The following is a 22,150-nucleotide window of genomic DNA, read 5'->3' as shown; positions in this document are numbered from 1 at the left end:
CATATACTTCAAAATAAGGAACAAAGACAGCAACTCTAACAACATAAATAAGCCCAAATACACTTGACACTCGATATACCGACCCTGTCCCGTTGAAAACGAACGTTATATTGGGAGGGCCGTTATATCGAAAGTAAAACATATAGTCGTTCTATGAAAACATTTGGGACTTATCCTACCGGTCGTTGGGTCGTTGTAATGAAATGATCGCTATAACGTGGGATCGTTATAACGAGCGACGACTGTAATTGAATTTTTTTACTACAATTATGTCCCGTATTTTTTTTCGTTGAGATATGGTTACTCAAAGAACGAAGGTCTAATTTTCTATGTATTAGTATTTATTAGATATTACTATATTTACATCAATTATAACAATTCAATAATTTTCCGTTCGGTTAGAATTCAGTTACCAAGTCTGCCTGCTGACCACCTGCGTGGATCACAGGTTGAGAAACGCTGGTTTAAGACATTCACTTGAACTTCATATTTACGTTGCTCTAATCACACATCAACATCATTTGAATTTTTCTCTTCTTTTCATGTGAAAGCGGGAGTACAACTTGACGATTCCAGCTTGGGCCATGCAATACTGGGAAGAAATGAAGATGATCTCTGACATGTCGCTGCACTGGAACTTCGGAACGACGATCATGCAAAAATTTAGAGCCGGTAATGAAAAAAAACAAACCATACAGTATTTACTTTAAATAATCAAACAAAAACTACATTTCTTTATTCCTCTTTTCACTGGAAGATAATCTAGAAAACCCATCATTACATGAGCTATTTTCGAAGTGTCTTGTTTTCTATGGTTTGAACGAAATTAGTTTTAATTAAATTTCATCATAAAAATTAGAGGCCGTTCAAGTATTACGTAAGCAAGTTTTTAGCCATTTTTGACCCCCTCCCTCCCCCTTGTCAGCAAAACGTTGACCCCCCCCCCCCCGTCAATAAAATTTCGCCATCAGCTCTGCCCCTCTGAATCCTAACTCATATTTTCATAAAGGGTGGTTGATGACGTAACCATTATCCAAACCCCGCCTTCCCCCTTGTCAAAAGTCAGCAAATCGGAAACCCCTTCCCCCCCCCATCGACGATGACGTAATACTTGAACGGCCCCTTATCTATAATGAGAGATAGACGCCTTTTTTGCAGCCCAAGATATCAAGCAGACAGATATTTTCTGGGTGCATTATGCTGAGGTGAACTCGGAAAGAAAAGTCACCTTGTCTCCGCCGGAACTCGAACCTAGGCCCTCTTGCACACCGGGCAAGCATCTACACCACTGGAGACACAAGAGGACCTTTCTTTCCGATGACTTTTCTGACCATGTGCAGGAAGCTGTATCGATGCTGCCGCAATTCACACAGAAAAAATCTCGATGAGAAATGAAATTTCCATCTCCATAAAAGTTCTGGAATCAAAAAATAGAGAGCCTAATATGCACTTCCATTGAGAAAAGTCTTCTGATTCATTGGTCTCTATTGTTTGGCTCCAGCAGCTGAAGGTTTTGTTAGAAGATGGGAAGATCACATCAAGAATTCGGCAATGCCAATCAGACATCATCGACACTTGGTCGATTTCGTGACATCTGATGATTGTACCTGATGCTGGCTGAGGTTGTGGAGTCGAGTTAAAAAGAAAATCTTATCAATTGCAAACCAGTTGCTATTGGCTTTACAATAACGAAGATGGTATTCGTGGCTGAAGTCCGATCCGGATCTGTCCCAGAGACTCAATTTCTTGATGCATAAAATTCGTGGTCAAGGCCAAAGATGGCCACAGTACAGTGTATTTGTACGATGCCAGCCCGCGTTTTCCCATACTGTCCAAGCAAGTGTACGCGTAATTTTGCGTTTGCTGAAATGTTCCGTTTTTCTACCCATTGTGCGAAGTTTGAACTATTCTAGGTTTTGTATCACTTATTCGATCAAGTTTATGTAAATTTGCATGAAAATATCCATGCAATAATACGTTTTAAGTCCCAGGTGTTCTAATTTTTTTGAAACAAAGAGGAAAAAGTAATTTGACATTTTGCGACGCATTCAAACTACTTTATGCAAATGTTTTGCATACCGATGTGCTGAAGAAGAACCTCTTAGGAGATGAAAACGCAAATTATACAAACTTACCCTTAATTTCGGCTTCCCTAGTTGAGCATTTAAAGACCTGCTCCCGTAAATTTCTGGAGTGTTCCAATTTTTCGAAAAGGACTTGGACAACACGCAGCTTATTTCTTTATAAAAAAAAGTAGATCTTCATTGCAGCGTTTTTGCTCTTCTGAATCAAAACAAATGTGCTTTTTACGTAGTTTAAAGTTATTTAATTTCAGAAATTCTCCGAACATCCGTTTTAAGGTGCACGACCGACAACTGTGGCCACACGGGGCCTCGCTATCACGGCAGGACCGTCTTAACAGAATCATGGGGCCCCCGAGTAAAGTGATGTGCGCGAAGGGGGTGGGTTGGCTCATATCCAGCTGGAAGTACGTGCTTACAAATATTCATACTTATCTCAAAGATCATGTCACGCCCCCCGGACCGTGATCTGGCCCATGCGTTAAGACGATACCGATTCACGTTAATAAGAATGAAAAAAAAAATCAATTAAAATTTTTTGTAGTTGTAAAACAAGGTGGCTAGGAAAATAATGAATGAAAATTAATGAGGGGCGTCGGAAGCTTTCTGGACCTGTGGATGCTCGACTCGAGTTTTTCGTTGGAGACCGATCTGAATTAATTCTTGGAGGTGTTGTGCCGATAGATACACCGACGCCACTGGCTCTGCCACCAGGAGGCATCAGAAATGTTTCGAAACTTTGGGTTCTCATCTTGAACTTCATGTAGGAAATTTTTGGTTTCTAAATCCTTTCCGGGAGGGGGGGGGGGAGTTGCTCGGAATCGTGTCACAAATTATTGTTGTTGCTCGAGCACCTGCAGCAACCAAGGCTCCAACGCCACTGAATTAATGTTGAAAATCAGTGAAACATTTGTCTCACGGAGAGACCCTGTCGTGGGTCTACAACTAGAAACGGGTGTGTGGTGCCACAAGTATTCATCCACAGTTCGAGGGAAATCATGGGGGAGGCGGGAGATCAAAATGGATGTCAGAACCGGGCGACGAAGTACATTTTTGTTTCTACCAGGGCCACTACCAGCCCTGGAAATTTTATTGTAGGCTTACAATTTTTTCCACTTTCGCAGGACCTCTCATAAAACTGGTACTGGACAAAATGACGCAGAGAGCTACGGGATCCATGGCAGAGAAGAAAATGATCGTTTACAAGACAGTACGTACAGTATTCAATTTTTACCTCATTTCCACTTTATTTTCGCGAAGGACGTCTCGGCTATAACGTCAATAATTTGCGTTCCAGACTGATTCCAGAGAATAGTGCTAATGAACCTTGCTTATAACGTCGATAAAAAGCAACCACTTCACATATAACGACAAATTTTCCGTCACTTCTGTTCCCGTTTCAATGACGTTTTCCCAAGAAAGTCCTATGCTCAGAGCTGATCACATTCAGGGAATGTTCGTTCTATTTATAGCTAACTTTGAAAAAAAAAGAAGAAAAGATTCATTGCATATTTTTTAGGTTCCGACTTGCTCATTGGCATGACCCCTACACAAAACATTTCCGTATCTTTCCCCCTTTCAGAGTTTTTCTCATAAAAAAGTCCCGTTTTTTCAATAAAGCTTGCATAAATTCCTAATTTTTACTAGAATCAGGAATAAAAGTAATTTGCATAATTTGTGTTATATTGGATATGGCTAAAAATATTCATCTCACACACATTTGTCAAGTTTTCAGATTTTTTTCTCCCATGAAATACATTTTAACACTTGCTGTGTCACTGTGTTTCTCGCCAAAGGTTATTTATAAGCGATATTTGGCAACTTCGCTAACTTAAGCAACATATTATGTCTGACGAAAATCGGGGATGTCTGAATTAATTATCCCCATTTTCCGTATTTTTCTCCACCAAATTTATGGTGGTGGTGTAAAGAATTTATATTTTTAATACCCAACAACGTACGTTACGGGGGGGTTAAAAAAAAACTGGTAGCAGCGTTTTTCAACCTTTTTCAGTCCATGACCCCCACCCCGCTCTGTCCCCCCAAGGGATATAAGCTCCCTTTGAACCATATTTTCTTCACTTGGCTCCCCTCTCTCATCCAGGGCCCCTACCTTGGAGGCCCCGAGTCATGCCCACGGGGGTCTAGGGACAGCTCTGCTGGATTCTGATAGTCACATTTTTCCCCGCCATATTTCACTTAAAAAGTTTCGCAGCTTTCTGTGGCTCACTTTTCATCTAATTTTTACCCCTCGGAATGTCCCAGGACCACAAGGGGTGGGGGGCTCCGGTTGAGAATCGCTGCTTTAAAGTACCGTCGGTAGTTAAAGGGTTAAGTTAGAAGCGACCGAGAGTGAATTATGACAAAAATATTTCGGAATTTGAATTTTTTTTTTCGTTATGCTCTTACGAGACACTAAGTGCTAATGCGGCCTTTATCTCATCAACCGTCCGTCGTAGAGGTATAATTCCAGTTTAAACAATGCTCAAAAGGTGTTCAATAATTACCCTGTACCAGTTTTTTGAGTGAAAATACAGTGTTTAACAAAATTTGAAAAAAAAGATAAATTTTTATACGGCCCTCCCTTGTCATCAAACTTCCAATTAGAAAGTTGTTGCCCCGTCTATCAAGAAAAAAATTCGATAAAATATTTTAATTCAAAAATCTGAGAAAAGTTATGGAACAACAGCAAATACTAACAGACAACGCTCTTTTTTCCCCATTTATGCTGTCCTTTCCCAACTTTTCTCCGATTTTTGAATTCGAATATTGTACTTAGAAACTTGGACTCTTTTTTTTTTTTTTTTTTTGTTGGTCTCAGGAGAGATAGGGCAACAACTTTTTAATTGGAAGTTAGAGGATAGGGGGGACCGTATAAAAATTTAGATTTCAATTTTGTTTGCCTTTTTATTTCGCTACGCACTGTATTTTCGCTCTCTCAAAACCGGTACAGGGTAATTTTTGAACGCCTTTTGAGCATTTTCGAATACTGAAACTATACCTCTACGACAGACGGTTGATGAGATAAAGGCTGTGCTAGCACTTAGAGACACCCTGTATGCAGTATAACTTTTTTTTCGTCAATATATACATACATATTTCGTTTTCTTCTTTGAAGCACGCAAAGAACCTGGCAGCATTTATGGCAGGTTTGAACATATTCAACTGGAAGAAACCGCCCTTCAGCTCGACGTTGGCGATAGAACTCTTTAAACACGACAGCGAGCATTTCGTGCGATTCCTTTATCTCAACTCTTCGAGTCCAGAAACGTATCCGCAAGTTCTGCACCTTCTCTATTTGGAGGGATGCGACGAATTCTGTCCCCTCGACTACGTGGTGGACTATGCCAAGAACGTTTCTCCATCGAACTGGGAAGCCGAGTGCAATCCGTCGCCGTCGTTGCTGCTTCCAGCTGACAACACACTTTGAGAACACTGCCTTTTTGTTGTTGTTGTTTTCCTAAATCGCTTTTACACACGTTTTTTTTTTAATGCGAGTCACAACTTAGATGGAAGATTGTCAAAAATGATCATAGTTTTGTCTCGTTTGTGGACAAGTTACAAAATATCAAAGTTCGTGTGTATGCATATACCTCAGCACTTCCCCCCCCCCCAAAACAAAAAAACTATGAGTTAGCGCATGAAAACTTATTTCAATCAAATCAACATCAGTACGAGAGTACAATATGAAGAAAGAACTGAGAATTTTGTTTGCCCTTTTATTGCCAAATGAATGTGTCCGTTTTTTTCTGTTTGCCAAATCCAGCTTTTGCTAGCCCATTGGGGAAAAATGTATCACTGAAGGAATTCATCAAATGTGTTATCGATTTCGGCAACCACGACAAAATACACAACTTTTGATGATTCAGAAGTTTTTGTTTTTAGTTGAAGCGCTGTAATTGGTCTGACCGAAACACATTAAATTGCTTTTAAACATACATTTTTTTTTTTTAGATTGCTTGTTTATTTTTTGTTTTTTTAAAAAAAGAACTATTTATAGTGTTCAGTAACGTACGCAGGATTTTCTCGGATGGGGAAAAGTTTTTTTTAGGGGGTGAGCAGTTCCATTTTATCACTGCAAAAAAAAAACCCAAATCTACTATAATTATTGTTAGATAGCAAAAGTCCGTTATAACGGCAGTTCACAATGAAAGGGAAAATTTTCGGATACAATTGTATCCGAAAAATTTTTTGTAAAATTTTTTTATAAGTCCGTTAACGGACTTATAAAAAAATTTTAGTTTTTTGCTAGGTAGAAGAAACATACTAGGTGAGGCAAAGTTCTTGCCAGACGAGCTGCTGTAGTCGTGTTTAGTCTAATTTGCATAATCGCGATCGTTTTGCAAACGTTAACGTGTGTTCTAGTAGTACGCAAATATTTTTTCGTTGCTTGTATCTTTTAGGTGTAATACGGGATGTGTAAAAGGTGGTCATATTGCCTGTCTGGTGGGATCACCATGGAATAATCTATATATATGGCTTTCTTCCGAAACTTTGTTTCTTATTTTCCAAGCAATAAATTTCTGACAAGAACTTTGCTCCTTACCTAACGCCCGTTTACATGGGAAATAGAAAAAGCGGGTGTAAAACTCGCTTCAAGAATTTCCACCAATAACTGCTCATTTCTTTCCTCACGAAGGAAAAAAGTCGCCAAGCGGGTGCTAGAACTCCCAATGCTACCGCAATATTGCTTATGTAAACGGGGCTTAATATAATTGAGAAAAATCAAACTAGATATAAATTTACTTTTTTTTCCTTTTATCTTGAACTACTTTTGCTGAAAAAAGTTCTAGAGTTAATTGTGTTTATGCATACACAATGGTGTTTTATTAAAAGTCTCTGCAACTGGAATATTCGACCGGCCGGATTATTAGAGTCTACTGTACAGTATATTTCATGATAAACGTTTATTTTTTACAAAAGTGCACTATGTAATAATTCTTCTATATTGATTGCAACTTTAAGCGCATGTATTCAGTGTACATTTTTAAATCTTAAAACGTGTTATTCTTAAAACGTGTTAAAGTATTTGAATGACAGAGAAAAAAATGAAAATCTCAAAATTTGATATGAAACATTAGTTTCATTAAGTTCAGGAGGCTGTAGTAGCAAGAAAAAATTTTGCACACATCTTACAGGGGGGTGCACTATATAAAAAAAAAGGAAACTTGTTGCACTTGAATAAAATATCAGATTTGGTAGGGATGGTTTGAGCACAAGCAATGTACTACCTAGAAATTTACCAATATTGATTAGAAAAACATCTTTTTTCTTCATTGAAAAACATGACTCCAATAACTTTGTAATTATAGATCTCTTGCTACCGTGGTGGAAAGAAAGGAATCATACTGCATACAAAAAAGTTTCACAGAGAAAAGAAAAATGATAAACTTTCACTGACAGATACTTCATAAATGTTCACCAAAGACTTTCCTATTTTCAAAAAAAAAAAAAAAAGATTTTTAATACACAAAGAAATGCCCTTAATCCCGCAAAATATTTTTTAAACTTAATACCGGAGACATACCTTAAAATCTTTATAATTAAAATGTATTTAAACTTTGGCGAACCTTCCGGATATGAGCACATGGCCAAGAAAATATAGTTTAATTATAGTTAACTTAACTCAAAGTAATCACGACACAGAATTAGATTCAAGAAAAATGAATATTTCACTCTCAAGTTAACATAATAAATCAGGCCAAACAGCTTATCGTACTGACACCCACAACAACCCGGCAAAGTAAAAATTTACATAATGAACAAAAATTGACAGAATGGAATGTATAACACTATCATACCTTTTCTGGACAAAGGTCCCTTTTCATTGCACATAACCGTAAAAGAAAGGAACTCGCTTGCATTAACGCACCCTCACTAAATACATTTGTATTACGTTACAAAGCCCCTTGGCTAGTACTAACATCTAGTAAGCACTCCTTCCAAAACCTCACTATTCAATGTCCATGGAGTAAGTGTGGAGATTCTCTGACCCAGGACAAAGAAACCATTGAAAGAAAAACTCTGGTTGGTTGGGATAGGCACCCGATTGGAATGTGATTTTATAATTGGTCCAAAAACTAAAGCGTTATGAGCTGAAGATTGTTTAGGAAACGTCTGTGATAGCAGCGACAATTCAATTTACAAAAGATGTCTTTGACTCCAGAGAGATATCATGAAAAAACAAGTCGTTATGGCGTGGTGATTTTACATCATGCTAGCAAAAAAATGGGACTTGACACCATCGTAGAATTCATAGCGTGAGAAAGAAAATGTGTATACGATTACAGAGTACTCTACTTTTAATTGACTTGTATTAAATATTTTAAGGTGAGAATTGTGATCACGACAACTTTACCAAGCATATAATTTTAATATATTTTTTTAAAAATTAAATAGAATTACAATATTTTGATAATGTGTTCAAGGAAAGAACACCAGAAGGTGAAAGGTAAGGAAATACTGTATTGTAAATTTTTTTATAAAAGCATATTTTTATCCCTTAATAGAATTATCCACTTCATACTCGAATTATAAGAACTAAAAACTGTTCTGAGCTGAATTTACTGCATTTACAAAAAATATCATGTAGGCTTATGCTGATCATTAAGAGAGAGAGAATACTGTTTTTGCATCATTTCATGAGTATAAATGTTAGAAAAAAATGTTTGATAAGAATTAATCCAGCAAGACAAACCAACATTAAAAACACACAATTCATTTATTAATTTTGTAAAATCATTGTACATGGCAAAAGAGAAATTCATCAACAATCCATACTGCATATTAATTAATTGATCTGAAAACAAAAAAACGGAGTACATTTATTTCCCCCTTCTAACACAAACAAAAGCCACAAGCACGTGAAAAAAAAGATCAACACACACTAAACAATAAATAAGAAAAAAAAAATCAATCAGAAAAATTTTCTCAATCATTATTTCCAAATGCATCATATGAAAGGAAAATGGAACATAAATAAATGCAAAATATGCAAAACCAGATACATGAAGGGGAAAAGGGACAGCAAATCCACACTAGCACGCATCTTTGGATCCTAAAATTACAGAAAAAATATTTTTATTCACAAACTGTTCAACAAAACCAAAATATTTTTCGTTGCTTTACAGCATACATGCTCAATTTGTAGCCCCCCCCCCCCGGAGTCATCTGATGTGGCCTGCAACCTCAAACCTAATTTTCTAAAAATGAACTAAGGTGCACATTTCCAGATCACTCGAGCACTTTCAGCATGTTTGCAGATCATCTCAGCACATTTCCAAAGCACTTATGTGACCTGCAGCACATTTAAAGATCAGTTAAGTGAACCATTGCACATTCCTGATCACTTATTTATTTATTTACAATAACCCCAGAAGGCATGAAATGCACTTATACTGGAAGAAAAAAATAATAATAATAGTCAGTACGGGAAGCACTTCGCATACGGAGCCAGGTCGAAATCCCCAATAGTGGAAGCAAATCTTGCGTAGGAGGCACAAGTTCTGATGGAAGACTGTTCCATATTCTTGCCACACGGCATCTATATCCGTGGAAAAAGCAATCTCTTCTAGCCATTGGTATTCTTATTTGGAAGCGATGCCTACGTAGGTTAACTCGCCTGTCTATGATCTCAAAGAAACTTAAGTGAACTGCGGCACTGTTACAGATCACAATGACAGTTCCAGAGCTTAAGTGACCTGCAGCACAGTTCTATATCACTGAAGTGGCTAGCAGCACTAATTAAATGGCCTGCATACTCATAAAGGTTGCACACTTCTGCTTTACAACAACCTATTGAAATGAACATCAAAAAGGAACCATAACTTAGAATGAAAAGGAAGGGTGATACTTACCAACAGTAACGACTTCACAGGTTCCACTTTCAATGGGCTGATGATCATGTTGCTGTTCGCCAGTGAGTTGGTTTCGCAAGTCCTTCCTTTCAGCTTGGAGAGCTCTGCACAGTTTTTCCAAAGTCAATATCCTCTGCCGAGCATTAAGCAACTCTTTGTCTCTCTTTTGTTTCTATATCCAAGGGTGAAAAGTAAATTTCAAAAATAAAATATTGTTACAAAATCAAAAATGCATGTAAAAATTCAGCTCTTTACTTGATGCTGTAGGTAATCTTATACTGCTGCAGTATACAAGTACACTATAAATTGTAAGGTGTAAGTACCTATTAATTCAATAAAATTCCCTAATTTTTAATTGTATTTATTAGTCCTTATATAGTATTTAGGTAATGCATTGCCCCAAAGCATAATATGTTTCAGCAATCAGTGCTACTACATAACAATCAGGAAGAATTTTAAGGAAAAGTGTAGAAAACACTATTATGGTGATTTTTACAGCAGAGGGCTCGTTGCAGAACAATGCAAGGCATTCTGCTTTGGGGATGCAGTGTTTCTCAACGCTGACTCAATATGACCCCCTTACAGTACTATGATATTTTAGGAGAGGGACATAGATAAAAATCAAATGAAAGAGAAGCCACGACAGATGGCTAACGCCAGGATATAAGGATTAAGGATTAATAATTATAAAGATATAAGGATTTTAAGTAAAATATATAGGGGGGAAGTATGGCTGTTCAGAATCCAGCAGAATTGCTCACAGAACTAGGGCCATCTTAATACACGGGTCTTTCCGGGCATGTCCTGGGTTCTTCATGTCCATAGAAGAACTACATGAGATTTGGTGCTATGATTTTTGAATTTAAGTTTGTAAATATGCCACCCATGAGCTGTTATTTCCAGCTAATAGGCTTCTAGAAAATTATGGGATCCATGAACATCTCATTTTCTGAGACCCCATGATGTTGAGATGGACCAACACAGAACACTCACACACACAAAAGAACTCTCTCACTGAACTCTAACCTAGAGGTCAAGAGATTCACCTTATTTATAAAATTTTTGTTCACTATAGTCAGAATGATTTTGTTCCTGGAATGGGAGAGAGGGGGGGGGGGAGAGACACAAGAGAAAAATATGGTACAAGGGGGCCATGGAAAAAAAAAAGGCCAAGAAACACTGCTATAGTGCAATATTTTTCAATGAAGAACCCTACAGATTTGATTTTCAATATACAACATTGTAAGCTAACTTCAATGTCCTTCGTTTAGCCAGATTTTTCTCTAAACTGGCTGACTATATTCTATTGATGATGTGATAATAATGAAATCGTCTTTGTAATGATTCCAATGCTAATATGGTATTTATTTTTGTGAAACTCACATGAAAACAGTCTGAAGTAACAACTTACATCAGTGATCATCTCCAATAAAGCATTGTTGCTGCTTTCCCATTTCTGCTTCCATACATTCGTCTCTTTTTCAAGCTTTTTTATTTTCTTTGAAGTCTATGAAACGAAAAAATAATAATCTCAAAAAACCAATACTGATCAGAACACATTTTGACACTCCAAAACTCTTGCCAATTTCAAAACACACACACACACATTTTCACATTAAAAAGAAAAGATGTAGCATACGAATAAACCAAATGTGTGGCTGCAGATTACGTGGATTAATTGATGCAAAAGAATATATGGTTACCTTATAATGAAAAACTAGTACATCAAAAATTTCCAGCTTAACAGGAGGAGTAAAAAAAGATGGGACGTCTTATTGAATAACATGCAAAAAAGGGTACTTTTTTTTCTCTATAGAGAGCAAATCGTAGCCCATTCCCCCACCCCCCAGAACCTGGTACAGGTGACATACATTGATATGAGATATTATATATTGTTCTCAATCTAAAACACAAAAAGTAATTTTCGGGAAAAAAAATTGATGTACGAGGTTTTCATTATAAAGTGACAATATGCAATTTTGTGAAATGATTCAACATTTTTACCTTTCGGGGGGAGGGACACAGCAATGACTATATTATAGCTAAATTAAAATTTTATTCAGGAAATAGCAACGTACAGTTTCCATGTCTGTCTTGAAAGTGGCAAACACCTGGTTACTTTTATTTAGCACAGTTTGAAATTCTTCATATTTGGATGTGTAGTCATTGAGTTCGGCTCTCAACTGTAACTCGTTTGTAGCAAGCTGAGTGCATTTCTTCTGCAACTCGCTCATGTTCTCCAAAAGAGTTTGCTTCTCCTTTAAAAACTTCTCAGTTTCCTGCTTGAGCTGTAAATTTGTTTTTGCATGCTTCGCTTTTGCTAATTGTGCCTCCAGATCTTTTTGTTGCACAACTTTCTCCATGTGCTTCAAAATAAATGAAAATACATAATTATTGTTATATTTTCCTAAAAAAAAAAATCCTTCATTAAAAAAACAGCACAGTGCAGAACCTCTCACACCAGAAATGAAGGGGCAGAACCGATTTTGAATAAGAAAAAATTTTCAAATGAGCAAATATTGCAGAACTGTAAAGTAAGGGAGCTTTGAGTTAATAGAAGATCATTTTTGTCGCACCACGGTCATTTTCTGCACACGACAGCTAATTAGAACAGGACCTACAATTTATTGTCAATTCTGAACGGCAGGATGGTTTTTTATACTCATCGAGAGGTTGATGTACTAACCCCTCCATCGAGGAACTTCCTGCGGTAGTAATTTTTCCTGCGGTCATGTCGCCATTTTCGTTGTACCCCTTTGTCAGGAAAGTTTTCTGACAAGGATGAACCGGGTATTGAACTCGCAACACCTCTAAACATCCTTTCGTACTTTAGGTGAGTATCTTATCGACCTGGGCTACCATGCCCTGTTAATCAGTTAAATATTGTATAAATTTTCTTGACTTATTTGTGAAATTTTAAAAATAAGCTCAAAAACTATTTGCTTTTTGGTTTTTTAGCCCTATGGCCTTTTGTACCACAACCCTCCCATTCCTTTTGCATCTTTCAAAATGTAAGTGCAAAAAATTATTTTGGTTGCTCCAGATAGAATGGGAGGTTCTACTGTACTGTAATCATGACAGATGGTTTAATCTGTCATGATTACAATATTAATAAAGGGAGTCCTTTATAATAACAAAATTTTTTGACCCAACATGTTTATGTTAATTGGAATTGAATGACAAAATCTATTGATGAAATATTTCAAAGAACCTGGAAAAAATTCTAAAGCAAAAAAATATTTGCAACATGTAATTAATAATATTGTAATAAAAATATATAAAAACAATATTGTAATATAGATATACAAATACAAATACAACGCCACAACAGGCAAAATGCCCAACGAGGTGGCTGATAAAAAGATGCCCATAAAAATATGGTTGTCATATGTTTCAAAAATACAGCAACCCAATTAAAAATGCAATTAACACAAATTACAAACAATATATACACATGATAAAATATTATACAATGCCCATAAAGAATACTTATGGTTGTCTTATTCTAAGAATGGATAGCTTCTCGATTTACCCCAACATGTTTATCGTATTTCTTTTTAAACGTGTCAATTGTGTTACAATTTACTACCTCCGGGGGTAAGCTATTTCATTTATTAACAACCCTATTGGAGAAAAATTCCCTGCGACACCATAACCTTGCATTGTCCCTCACCAATCGATACTGGTGTCCCCTTGTAAAAGCAGTCGATTGGCGGTGTACTAAAAGTTCATGGTCCATCCTATCCATCCCATTGAAAATTTTGAACACTTCGATCATATCTCCTCGACACCTGCGTTCATCCAATGTAAACATATTCAAAAAATGAAGTCTTTCTTCATAACTCAAGCCCTGTGTGCCAATAAGGACACGCGTAGTCTTCTCTGCACCCCTTCAACCAAGTCTATGTCCCTCTGTAGGTATGGTCTCCAAAACCTTACAGCATACTCCAGTCCAGGACGAACTAAGCCTCGAAAAAGCGGAAGAATGACTTTAGGAGAACGCGAAGAGACCTTTTTGAAAATGAGACCAAGCATTCTATTCGATTTTTTGACAACCGCTGAACAATGTTCAGAAAACTTAAGTCGCTCGTCAATGAGAATTCCCAAATCGGTGACTCTAGTTGCATCCGGGATAGTGACACCATTCAACTCGTAAGAGAACCGTGGGTTGTTCGAACCAAAATGAGCGACCATGCACTTATCTACGCTAAACGTCATGCTCCATTCATTTGCCCATGCTGCAATCTTGTTTAAGTTGGTCTGGAGCAACTCCCTATCGCTTTCATTTCCGATTACCCCCATTAGCTTCACATCATCTGCGAATTTGCTAGTAATTCCATCGATACCCTGATCGAGTTTGTCGATAAAAAGTGAAAAAAGTATGGGGCCAAGGACACTTCCCTGAGGAACTCCACTTGTGACGTCTGTCCAACCAGAGAATTCCCCGTTCACCATAACTCGTTGCGACCTATCTCTTAACCACGATTCTATCCAATTCAGCAAGTTGCCCCCTATTCCAATCTCGTGTAAACGCTTCAAGAGTTTGCCATGTTGGACCCGATCAAATGCCTTCTGGAAATCAAGGTAAACAACGTCGACATTTTTGCTCTTACCCAAAGCCTTAGTCACGTAATCATAGAAGCAAAGGAGGTTAGTTACACATGACTTCCCCTTCCTGAACCCATGCTGATTATCCGACAATACATTATTCTCGTCTATCCACTTCACAAACTGCCTTTTGATGATAATTTCCAAAATTTTCGAGAGGGAGCTCGTCAAACTCACTGGACGATAATTAGACACCACTTCTCTACTACCCTTCTTAAATATCGGAACAACGTTAGCCAGTTTCCAATCTATCGGGACGATACCCTCAGCAACACTACTCCTGTATATCTGTGCGACTGGCCCCAACAATTCATTAGCACCTTCCCTGAGAACCCTGGGATAGATATCATAGATATGTAATTCAATGCCTTACAGAACTCATACTCAGAAAATACTGGTGCAAAGGATCAATTAGTTTAAAAGAAAAACATACTTTTTCCCACATCTCATAATGCTCAACCAGCGTTTTCAACTTTTGAGCAAGTTCAGCATTTTCTTCTTTAAGCTGTAAATTTTTTTTTGAATTTTCTTGCATCAAGTTACTTATTTCATTCAGGGTTGTCTGGAATTTTGAAGCGACTTCTTTTCTTTTTTCTTCTTCTTCCCTTATACGAAGCAAACTCTCTTCCTACAAAAAATATGAAGAAAAAAAAATCATTACACTCTTTATAGACAACACATGCATGCTCATGCAAGTTTTTTTACTATAGATATAGATACAGCAAGTTATTCGCTGATTAATTTTTTGCAGTCATCATTGAATGAATAACAGTTTCTCTGGCCAAGAGGATGGTTATGAGTTCGAGCATCAGTTTGGTGTTTTACTAATACTAGCATCTAAACAAATCCATTCCTGCAGTCAGTTTATACAAATAGCTTTGCTTTTTTTTCCACAATTCAGTTACAATCAGTTTATTCTACAATTCAGTTCATCTAATATCACCCAATGATGCCAAATGCTGGTGTTGGAGAAATACCAAGCAGATGCTCAAGCTTACGATGGCTCCTCAGCTCGAGACACTCATAATCACATTGAGCAATGTTCATTTGAATTGATGAGTATATAATGAAACTTCAAAATGAATATATTTGTTCTCAACACACAAACCTTAACAGCTTTATTTTGTCTCTGCAGTTCACGACACAGGCTCTCTAATTTTGATTTGGCCAAGATCATGCGATTGTGTTCGCCTTGAAGTTGCTCTTTCTCTTTCACCAGCTGGATAACTTGCTTCTCATTTTGTTTGAGACGTGATTCTGCACTCTTCAAGTCGTCTAACGTTTCAGAGTGCTTTCTACCCAGAGCTTGTAGCTTTTCTTCTGTAGATGATAAACTGGATAGAGACTTCAGGATGTAATCTGGGTAAAAGATATACACCTTTGAGTCTATGTTTAAAAATTTATATTCCCATGACTTTTGTATAAAGTCAAATGCCCCTACTTGGGCCGATTAGAGTCATTTTGCTTTAATGTTGGTAGCTCGCCCTAACAGTTGTTATAGGTTAAGTTAAGCTGGTCACCATGTTTGTTTCCTTTTGTATTAACATTTCATAATAGTTTTAGTAGTGTAGAATATGTTTCAGTTGAGAAAAAGTATTTCATGTGTTTTCCTGAAAATCAGTAAGTTTTTTAAATGAGCTACTTAAGGTTTGCATGACAGTTGCATCTAGACATGGTAGTTACAGCCCAGGTGAACAGAAAAAAAAAGTCAAATTAGTCTATACTTGGAACCCTGACCCATGTTAGGCACATTACACAGAATTACAAATTAATTACATAGGAATGGTAATAGATGCTAGTTCAGATGGGAAACTGATCGCAATCCATTTTGTGAGGACTTACATGGGAAAAACAGACTTATTCTCATTTCCTGATGTTGATTACATTGATGATCATTTAATAAATGAGATAAACAGAATTGTGAAACCTCTTAGCATCGGCTGGATTGCTACATTTTTGTCCTCTAGCTTTTCAAAGTTTCAATGTTTTGTTTTTCGTTCATTTGCGTCAGCCACAATCTCAACACAAGGTAAAGTTTTTCAAGTTTTTCTGCTTCCCAAGTTCATTTGTTCCTTTTTGAATGTGTGCTGTGATTGTGGGATATTTTTTTTACCAGAAAAAACTTACTCTGTGATTTCGTCATAAAGGTTGTGAAATTATTTTCAATGAAATAAACATCATTTCTGAACTGTTTTTAGTCTGGTATAGGCTTAGGGCTTATTTCAACTGGTCTCAAGTTAAAACCAAGGTACACTTAAACATGAGAAAACCAGCAAAACCTACACTGTCCCAAGTTAGGGTGCCTGTGCCTAACTTGGAACAATTTTTTTTAGGTAGTAAATACACACCTAAAATTATCAAATTATCAGTGCAAAAGGACCTAGACACCCTTCAGAATGTGGGAATTTTTTTCATTGAGGGGGTTGATTTTTTAGCACAAAGTTCAAAATTGTCCTAAGTATGAACACTTGACTTACTTAAAAAATAATACACATAATCATGAATCACAACAAAATATTGGTAATACACTGTGTATGCTTATTAACGAAGAAAAGACGAAGCTTAAGCAATTCACAATTACATTTGTTTTAAAAATATTGGAAATAATTAAAAATTTCCATATATTACCAACACTTCTTTCACCTTTCTTTTTACTATTTGAGTTTCGGTTTGATTTTTTGGAATATCTGTCATCAGCATTATGACTGTCAACTGGCACCTGAAAAAATCATATCTTGCTCAAACAAATATACGATCAGTATAAATACAGTCAAATCCTGTTATAACAAATACTGTTAGAGAAAATCTTGTTTTAACAAAAACTTTTTAAATCCTCCAGATAAGTTTACATAAGAACAATGCAAAAACCTGGAATTTCTTTATAACGAAATGAGAGAGAGAGATTTCTCTGGTCATCTGGACTTCAATCCTCCCTGAGAGGCGAGTGGATCGGTTGTCACCCATGATCCTCTAAAACAGGGAGTGATAAGTGTGCTGTAACCTATACTGGTATATCCTAACAAAGAGGGGATTAAGTCTCACCGTCCAAATCATAGCATACTTACCTTCTCGTGGTAGGGGTGTTAGTAGCTGAAGGAGGAAGGTCATCCAAGGTCAGAAAAAGGTCTTGCGGACATAGCCCAACAGTCTGTCTCAGAGAACTAACAGATGTGGTGTGTCCAGAGGTCTGATCTGAGGGGAGCTGTGAGTTGGATGGAAAGTAACGACCCTGGAAGCCTCGCAGTGGAGCGAGGTGAAAAACTTGGTTTGTGCATTTATGCTTAGTGCGAGGTTAGCAAGGGGTAGGATTAGTGACCGTCCTCCTGCACGGGGTCTAGTCATCTACACTCGGGTGGTGACCAACAGTCTCTTGGGTTTTACCCATAGTAGGTGTGCTAGTCTACCCATAGTCTGCTGTTTTCATAAGTAGGTTCACTAACCTGTGGGAGGGGTTCGCCCTTCCCAACCCGGCAATGTAGGTAAGAGCTCTGCCTTGGCATAGACCCATCCTGAGCAGTCCTTGGGTGCCAGGAATGTAACTAGGTGTCTTTCCTGGTGTGGTAGAAGGCAGAGAGGCCTTATCGAAGGTCATGTGGCTCCAGAGAGCTAAGAAAGACAGGTGTGGTTGGAAACAATGTAGGGTCTGGTTCCTTTCACAGCATTTTATTACACGTGTAATTATTTTGCATATGCAAAAGTTTTTAAATCAATTTAAATTTTCACTATATTTCCCATATGCAAATACTCCCCCAAATGATTTTTTTTGAAACTCTGAACTTGAAAATTTCTATAATTTTTATTTTGAAATCTGCAGCAGGCCGTGATACACCCCCCCCCCAAGTGGGCCATAGTTTGCCCATCACTAATTTATATCATTCAATTATTCAAACCTTTCAACACAAAAATATACTGACAAAAGATTTTTTTAATGGGTTGAGTTGCTTAAATAATAATTTTCACACCCGAAAAAATAAAAATTCCATCACTAGCTTACCCTATTTTCATTTGTAGGTTGATCTACTCTACCATTGCACTTAACACCCACTGGTGTGGTTTTAACATCACTACTATGTTCTTTGTTACCACTAGACTTTTCAGAACTTGGACATTTTTGGGACGTGTTGTTCACTGCATCTGGGATTGATGAGTCTGGCGATTCTGAAGATAACTTTCTTTCACTAGCGACAGGAATTGGTCCCCCATCATTCTGCACAAACGAACCGGAAAGAGGGGAGGCTTCTTTCTGCTGCGATATGTTTTCATTCTTTGCCGGAGCAGTATTATGACTGATTTCCAGAGCAGCCGATTCGGACTCGAGAGCAGATTGTGATATGTTGTTCTTCACCGTATTCTCAAAGTCTTCAAGTTTTTGTTTTAAGCTTTCCTCTAAAGAGCTGGGGATTTCTTCTATGGTGACGGATGACGAGCTTACATCTAGCCTGGAGTTTAAAACTTCAGTGATGGTTTGTCGTATGTGTTGAGCAGCCGTACTACATACGCTCATTATGTTATAAGAGGAGTCGTCGACGCTCGCAGGTTTTATATCACTCAGATCTAAATCCGGAGACGATGACTTAGAGGAACGGTTTTCTGCTTTCGAGCAGTCATCTACAAATACTTGCTCTGCTGGTACAACGTCTTTCTCTAGAAGAGGACAGCTGGCAGAATCTGTTAAGGAATTTTCGATATTTCCTAAAACTGTTTCCTTCTCTTCTATGGAAATGTTTTCATCCTTGAAAAGAAAGAAAATGTTTAAAATTTAGTTAAAAACTTATGTTACAAACAGAGAGAGTCCATGAAGCACTTTACCCAATTCATGTAGTTGGTACATGACTTTAGATTTAATAAATGAAACAGTTTCTATAATGGTTTTTAATTTGTCTTAGCCATCAGCCGGTCTGCAAATATATTTTCCCCCCTTTTCAGAAGTGATTTCTTTTGGTAACTGCTTCATTTGACCACAGCATGTGTTGCACAGACTGTGGCGGCAGTGGGGTTCGAAGCTGAGACGTCAGGTCTATCACTATAACCACGACAGCAGCGCAACCTTACTAAACTAAAAAAAAAAAATTTTAAATATTGATAGCCACTGAATCGAAAAAGGAACAAGTTAAAATTATGTTTTGAGACATCTGCATTTTAAATACTCACTTTGAATGGAACTCAATGGGAATCAACTCAGATTTAATTATAGTAGGAGGAGCGTATAAGTAGCATTAGGAATTGTTGCTGTTTTGCAATATGTACAGGCATTTTCCACATTCTCATGGCGTGCATAACTCGAAAATACAATTTTATGAGTTGTTCCCTTCTTGAATTGTGCCATCGATATGGCCATATTCAATTCAAACGAACCCTATGGGATTTAATTAACTCTGCATTTGTTTTGCGTGTTTTTTTAAACAAAATATTTTATTTCTACATGCTCCAAGACAAGAAGTCATTGAAGCACGAGAAAAGTGTTTCAACAAATTTAAGAAGATAAAAATAAACTACAGAAAACAAATTTACGAAAATACAAAACTAAGAAAATAAAATAAAACTGAAAATGAGGGCACAGAAAAGGATGTAAAAGAAAACACAATTTAGGAAGATACAAAATAAAAGTAACAAAGAATGCAAAAAATATTAAGATATGAAATTAAAATAGAAGAGAAAAATTTAAGATGTGAAATATGAGGGGGGGGGGCAAACATTCAAGTAGATACAAAAAGAAAAATATACATATATTGAGGGAGAAAAAGTTACTTATATACACAGATACGATCTGCTGTTGATAAAACGATTTGGTATGTGTGTAAAGTTCATATCTATTTTCCAAACTGTGTGTGTGTAATAGACAAATTTTTCCAATAACCCCTCACCTGATTCCCACTAGATTTCTGTATTTCACCAGATTTTGTTTCCATATCAACTTCTCAGAAATACTTTTAACTGAAATGACAACGAAAAATAATCACATTTTACATATAAAGATGATATTTATTGAAACTTGACCACACATGCAAATAAATTATTACAGGTGTAATTATGTTAATGGTTGATAGAATGCAGTGAAATAGAGAGTATTGTTCGAGCTGACTGCTTGAAATTTAAAATTCCAACACTTTATGTTCATCAACTTGCTTTTCTAAAACATAGGTCTCAGATTCCCCCCACCCTTAAGTAATACATAGGGCTCAACTACAGTTAATGTGGTGAATTTTAACACACATTTCTTCCTTGAGAAAGATGGAAATTCAATGTCAATCAAGAGAATTGGCACATTTTAGCTCTTCAAAGGTGATATTCAAACATAATACCCCAGAAGAGGATTTCAGTCGGTTGAGGCCCTGGGCGCAAGAGAAAGCGTCCCTTAAATTGGAAAAAAAATTGTAAAGTTTGGGTTTCTTGAGGCCCTTAAGAGAAGTCAGGCCAATCAAATCCGCCTCTGGTAATACCCATTACTAATTATACAGAATCAATTTTACATGCATCAGGGTTTAAGCTACGGTCACATTTTGCAAAGTAGTAGTAGCCACTTCCACAAAAATGCGTACAGGAGCTACAAAATGAGTAGACATCCAACCATCAATCATTACATTAGCATTGCAGCATTTTGCTAAAGCTCCCCCCCCCCCCCCCACCAATTTTCGCTTTTTTGCGAAAGGAATTTTTTATCCAGCTTAAACCTTGACATGCATCATAGCAACAAAGGAACCACTACAGTCGAATCCCGTTATAACGAACCCCAAGAGACCGCCGAAATCTCTTCGTTATAACGAAATTCCGTTATAAATGAATTCCGGGTTGTTTAAAAATGTCCCTACGTAAATTTATCTGGGGGATTGGAAAAGTGTTCGTTAAAATGAGATTTTCGCTTAAGCGGGATTCGACTGTATTATACATCTTTCAAAGGAAATTAATAAAAATTCTTCCCACAACCACCCAGAGAAAATCAAAATTCCACAATTTAAATATTCCTACCACCAAATTACCTTATAATTTCACAAACCATCGCACCGCCATCCTCAATGAAAAACGAACTAATTTTCATTTCGAATAAATAAAGTAAAACCTCTCTATTGCGGACACCGGCAGAACAAAAAAAAATTCGTCCGTAAAACACAGGGGTGACCGTTAATCAAGGGTTTCAAATGCACACTTTTATTATACAAAGGGGAATTTTATTATTTGGCCGTAAAAGAGGGGTGTCCGTTAAGAGGGGTTTTACCGTATTATTATGAATTATTCGCAAACATAGCCGCTGTGAATGCAACATTTTGTTCAGCCACGAGTTGAGCTATATTTGCATTCATTCAACAACGGCTATGTTTACGCTAATAATTGATTTCAAAACAAGAGAAATCAATGAAGAAACTATCACTTATTATGAGTGGGGAAATAATCGAAACTCGGAGCCGTACTTACCAATGATCTTGATTATGTAATTATTAAATAATTATGAGATTATTCAAAACAATTAAACTAGGTAAACAACACAGGGCTACCGTAACTTGATATCTGGGATTCTCTCTATTAATGGTCGCGTCGGGCTCAGTTCGTTCGGACCACGGCGCGTGCTGCTGCTCCGCGACACCTTCACTTATCCGGCTTCGGCAGAAT

General features: G+C 37.1%; 2 protein-coding genes across 4 annotated transcripts in view; one reads left to right on the top strand and one right to left on the bottom strand.

The window, feature by feature from the left end:
* The window catches only part of LOC149083144 (prostatic acid phosphatase-like), a 29,652-nt gene extending 23,631 nt beyond the window's left edge, over positions 1-6,021 (top strand). For all 3 annotated transcript variants that reach the window (XM_089236289.1, XM_089236288.1, XM_089236287.1), the window contains 3 exons: positions 552-672; positions 3,206-3,291; positions 5,200-6,021. In XM_089236289.1, coding sequence (XP_089092415.1) covers positions 552-672; positions 3,206-3,291; positions 5,200-5,511 — 519 coding nt within the window. In that variant the 3' untranslated portion in view covers positions 5,512-6,021. The remainder of the gene's footprint in view (positions 1-551; positions 673-3,205; positions 3,292-5,199) is intronic.
* A 2,762-nt stretch (positions 6,022-8,783) lies between these two features.
* Positions 8,784-22,150, bottom strand: LOC149083143 (uncharacterized). The gene is made up of 10 exons (XM_089236286.1): positions 21,956-22,150; positions 20,410-20,479; positions 18,540-19,277; positions 17,174-17,264; positions 15,654-15,904; positions 14,979-15,173; positions 12,016-12,303; positions 11,349-11,444; positions 9,938-10,109; positions 8,784-9,138 (listed from the first exon to the last, which is right to left on the bottom strand). The coding sequence occupies exons 2-10, from the start codon at positions 20,452-20,454 to the stop codon at positions 9,119-9,121; spliced, it is 1,896 nt and encodes a 631-aa protein (XP_089092412.1). The 5' UTR covers positions 20,455-20,479; positions 21,956-22,150; the 3' UTR covers positions 8,784-9,118.

Source organism: Pholcus phalangioides, unplaced genomic scaffold, assembly GCF_987345545.1.
Source record: "Pholcus phalangioides strain wild (caught in Gottingen) unplaced genomic scaffold, Ppha-v1.0 ptg000009l_1, whole genome shotgun sequence".
In the NCBI taxonomy this organism is placed as follows: Eukaryota; Metazoa; Arthropoda; class Arachnida; order Araneae; family Pholcidae; genus Pholcus; species Pholcus phalangioides.
This window is presented reverse-complemented; position numbering and strand designations above follow the sequence as displayed.

Excerpts from the sequence above, each read along its gene's own strand:
- LOC149083143 (XM_089236286.1), bottom strand. The coding sequence starts at position 20,454 with ATGGAAACAAAATCTGGTGAAATACAGAAATCTAGTGGGAATCAG. Across the intron at positions 11,445-12,015 it reads TCAAGACAGACATGGAAACT|ACTTCAAAGAAAATAAAAAA; the intron begins GTACGTTGCTAT and ends TTCGTTTCATAG. Across the intron at positions 10,110-11,348 it reads TATTGGAGATGATCACTGAT|AAACAAAAGAGAGACAAAGA; the intron begins GTAAGTTGTTAC and ends CCTTGGATATAG.